The sequence below is a fragment of the Dipodomys ordii genome, unplaced genomic scaffold (assembly GCF_000151885.1).
Source record: "Dipodomys ordii isolate 6190 unplaced genomic scaffold, Dord_2.0 Scaffold71, whole genome shotgun sequence".
NCBI lineage: Eukaryota > Metazoa > Chordata > Mammalia > Rodentia > Heteromyidae > Dipodomys > Dipodomys ordii.
Genome location: NW_012267287.1, coordinates 704,063 through 707,733, shown reverse-complemented (window position 1 = coordinate 707,733; position 3,671 = coordinate 704,063). Strand labels below are relative to the sequence as shown.

The window sequence follows — 3,671 nt, the reverse complement described above, 5'->3', positions numbered from 1 at the left end:
TCTCTGGGGCCCCCCTGCGGCTCCAGGTCCAGCCCCCCACCACTGCGGCTCCAGGTCCAGCCCCCCACCACTGCGGCTCAGCTGTGGCCAGCCCTCCCCAGCAGGGGCGTCTGAGCCAGGCTCCTCCTCTGTCCTGCCCCCTTTTTGGCCTAAGCAGTCTCACAAGCCCCCGGCACCCCACCTTGCCTCAGACAAGCACCCCAGCTCCTACGTGACCTGTGCTGTGCCCCTGGTAGAGCCAGAGGGACAGTGCGGCTCCCGCCAGGCATGGCTGAAGGCCATCACTCAGCCAGGGAGGCTGGACCCAGGGTTACAGGGAGTGGACAGCAGCCCCGCCAGTCTACAGGTAGGCAGGAAGGCTTCAGAGATACCTGGGCAGCCACTTACCAGAAGAGAGCTCCACAGCCAGCGTGTACTTGTGTGAACCCAGACCGTGGCTCCTCAGGAACTCCTCCGAGTCCGTGTCCTCCTCCTCGTCTTCTGAGGGGCTCCCTGTCTCTGTCTGGGGTGGCCCCTCCCCACTGCGAGTGGCTCCTGGGTGTGCAGAGGTGAGCAGGGCTCTGCTGCAGCATGGCTGCTCATCGTCCTGAGAGCCGGGGCTGCCAGACTGGCCACGGGCTGCCTGGCCTGGGCTCAGGGAACGAGGCACACCCTCCTCAGTCCTTTCAGAGTCCTGGCCAAGGGATACAGCTGCTGGGCAGGGGCCAAAGTCCAGGGGCACCAACAGCCTAAAGCAGTTCTCCACTTCAGTCAGGCAGCACCTGATCTCTTCAGACGTTTCTGTCGAAAGATTAAAAGGCCCATGTTCACGACCATCTTCAGCCAGACAATGCCTGACCAGCAATGCCCACACCCAGGAAAACCAATGCGGGCGCACACACCACACAGAAGCCAGGTGGTGCTTCTGTGCCTCCCGCTGGCAGTAAGATGCCCCAATGCTCAATCCCGTCCTGGGGCTGGTCCAGCCCCCCACCTCCACACACACTACGTTTATTCCCTCAAGGCTGGGCTTCCTGGAGCACCAATGCTCAATCCCGTCCTGGGGCTGGTCCAGCTCCCCAACCTCCACACACGCTACGTTTATTCCCTCAGGTCTGGGCTTCCTGGAGTCAAAGGGCCACTCCTGGAACCGGTGTGTACACAGGAAGAGCCCAGACTTGCTGAGGACAGAGCTGCGGGTGCCAATGCACCCCTCACCCACACTCAGGCCTCTCGTGACAGGCTGGCTATCTCAAAGAGCATGGCGAGTATTTTGGTTAACAGAGTAGGAGGCCTTTAGTCCAGCGACCAACTACAGACCCTTGACTCTGTCCAGGGAGCCTCACAGAAAAGTCTCAGGACCTAACCCACAAGGGCACGGGAGCTGTGGTGCCGCAGCCCAAACGGGAACCACTGGGCTGGGCAGCACTGTCCCTGGGGCGGGAAGGGTGGGCAGGCCAGGAGGCAGGCAGCTGGGGGGGGCGGGGGGGGCACAAGCAAACCTGAGGCCCTGCAGTCCCAGAACCTGCCTTTCATCTCTGCCTCAGCCTGCTCAGCTCTTGCTCTGCAGATTCTGTCCAAGTGCTTCTGCTTCTCCTCCTCTCTCTTTCGCTCTGCCAGAGTCCTAGCATCAACATCTTGAAAATCCACCTAGGATGTTGAGAACAGGGATGAGACAACCTAGGTCATGCTCAGCACGGCTCAGTCCGCACAAGGGAGCACACAGCTGCCCTGCTGCTGACAGCTGGCATACTGCCATGTTAGACCGAGGCAAGACTGGCAGCCCAAGTGCAACTGAAGCAGGAACTGAAGCAGGAAGACAGACGCTCCTCCAGGCAGACAAGGGCTGCCAGCCAGAGCCAGTGGCCTGAACGTCATAAGGTGTACACCCCAGAGGGAGACCAGGCCTTGGGCCTGAGGCCAGCTCTGCCTCTGCGCTAGGGGTCCAGGAGAAGAAGTGACCTTCCCATGAGGCCAGGACTCCCCTGGGACGGTGACCCTGCTTACAAGCCCCTACCCAACCAGGCTACTATACCCCAGAGAACAGAAGGCAGGTCCTGGGCAAAGCTCACTTACCTTTTTGGTGTGTCTTAAAAAGTGATAGCCTAAGGCTAACTTCTTATAGGCCATCCCAAACTTCTCGTTCCACCCTTCCACAGCTCTCAGCGCAGCCTGTCTCAGCCGCTGGGCGGCCTCCTTGGGGGGTGGTAGAGGCTGCCCAAGATCTGTGCCCAGGGTGAGCTCCAGGAACTCCTGGAAGTCAGAAACCAGCAGCATCCGGAACTGGTGAGACCTGGTGAAGAGCTCATTCACCACCTGGAAGGCAGAGAGGCGGATCTCGGCATGGTCCTGGCTCAGCTGGGTCATCAGCTGGTGGTAGGCATGGCTGAGCTGCTCCTCCGAAGACCTGGGGACACAAAGACCATGACCCCGTGTCCCAGCGCCTGAGGGGAACATCTGCTCTGCGTGAGGACACCACACACAAACCGATGGTGACCACCACCTTCGCCCAATTCCAGAGCAGGTGGGCACACTTCTGTCAGAGGACCAAGTACAGCCCCTCATCTCGGCCTGTATTTGCATAAGACCCACAAGCCAAGAATGTTTTCTACCTTTTCTGAATGGTTGAAAGTGCCTTGGATATAGCTTGGTGGTACTCTACCATGCATAAGACCCTGCTTCCCATCCCAGGCACCAAAAGAATAAGACAGTCCCCTGTCTCTGCAGACTCAATGGTTTACCAGCTTCACACAGGGGCCTGCTGCTCTGTCCACACAGTGGCTTGGAAGCAGAGCCTGAGGCCACAGAGGCCAGGGAGCACTCTGGTGGCCCCTCTTCCCAGCTATGACCCCCTGTAAAACACAGTGCTCCACATAGCATGCAACAAAACCTGGTCTGAGATGGAATTTTTTTTAAATCAAAATGTAAACATGTAATGACCACGTAAGTCCTCCTGATTGGTTAAGATAAGCAGTGACCAAGCCTCATGTTCTGAGCTCTAGTACAATTCTGTTTCCTATCCAAATCTGGGAGCCTCAGCTGTGCAGCAAGAGCCGCCACCGATCTTCTCACAGAGTCCAGTGGGCTTGTACACATTCTAGAGGACAGGCCTGGCTCACTGGCAGAGAAAGGCACTAGGCTAGCATGCTTGAGGTCCTGGGTTCAATGCCTAGTACCTAACATCAACAAAAAGCAAAGCACTCACACCTTAGCCTCCACTCTTCTCAACTTTCAACAGTAGTGAAGAAGAAAAAAGTTTAAGTGCTGAGGTGCAGCTCAGTGGCAAAGCGCTTGCCTAGCCAGTGCAATGTCTGGGTTCAATTCCAAGTACCAAAAAAGAAAAGACAAAAAAAAATTCCTCACCAGGCGCTGGTGGCTCACACCTGCTGTCATCCTAGCTACTTAGGAGGCTGGGATCTGAGGATCATGGTTCAAAGCCAGCCTGGGCAGAAAACCAGAAGGGCCACTGTGGTTCAAGCGGTAGAGCGCCAGCTTTGAGCAGAGCAGCTCAAGGCCAGGGCCTAGGCTGAGTTCAAACCCCGTGACGGCCCCCCAGCACAGTGGGGCTGGGAAGGCGGCTGGGCGGAGCAGCGCCGGCCTCTCGGCTCGGAGCCCTGGGCTCGATGCCGCAGCCCCGCGTACGCAGCAACGGCCGGCGGCGGCGCGCTAGCCCCGGGCCAGGGTTCGAACCC

At 58.3% G+C, this 3,671-nt stretch overlaps 1 protein-coding gene across 1 annotated transcript in view; it reads right to left on the bottom strand.

Annotated features, from left to right (window-relative positions):
• Positions 1-2,859, bottom strand: part of Uvssa (UV-stimulated scaffold protein A) — a 26,952-nt gene extending 24,093 nt beyond the window's left edge. Inside the window, exons 1-3 of the mRNA XM_013023954.1 lie at positions 2,056-2,859; positions 1,509-1,629; positions 388-780 (exon numbers count right to left, since the gene is read on the bottom strand). Of these exons, the coding sequence (XP_012879408.1) occupies positions 388-780; positions 1,509-1,629; positions 2,056-2,562 (1,021 nt within the window). The 5' untranslated portion in view covers positions 2,563-2,859. The remainder of the gene's footprint in view (positions 1-387; positions 781-1,508; positions 1,630-2,055) is intronic.
• Positions 2,860-3,671: the final 812 nt, after the last annotated feature.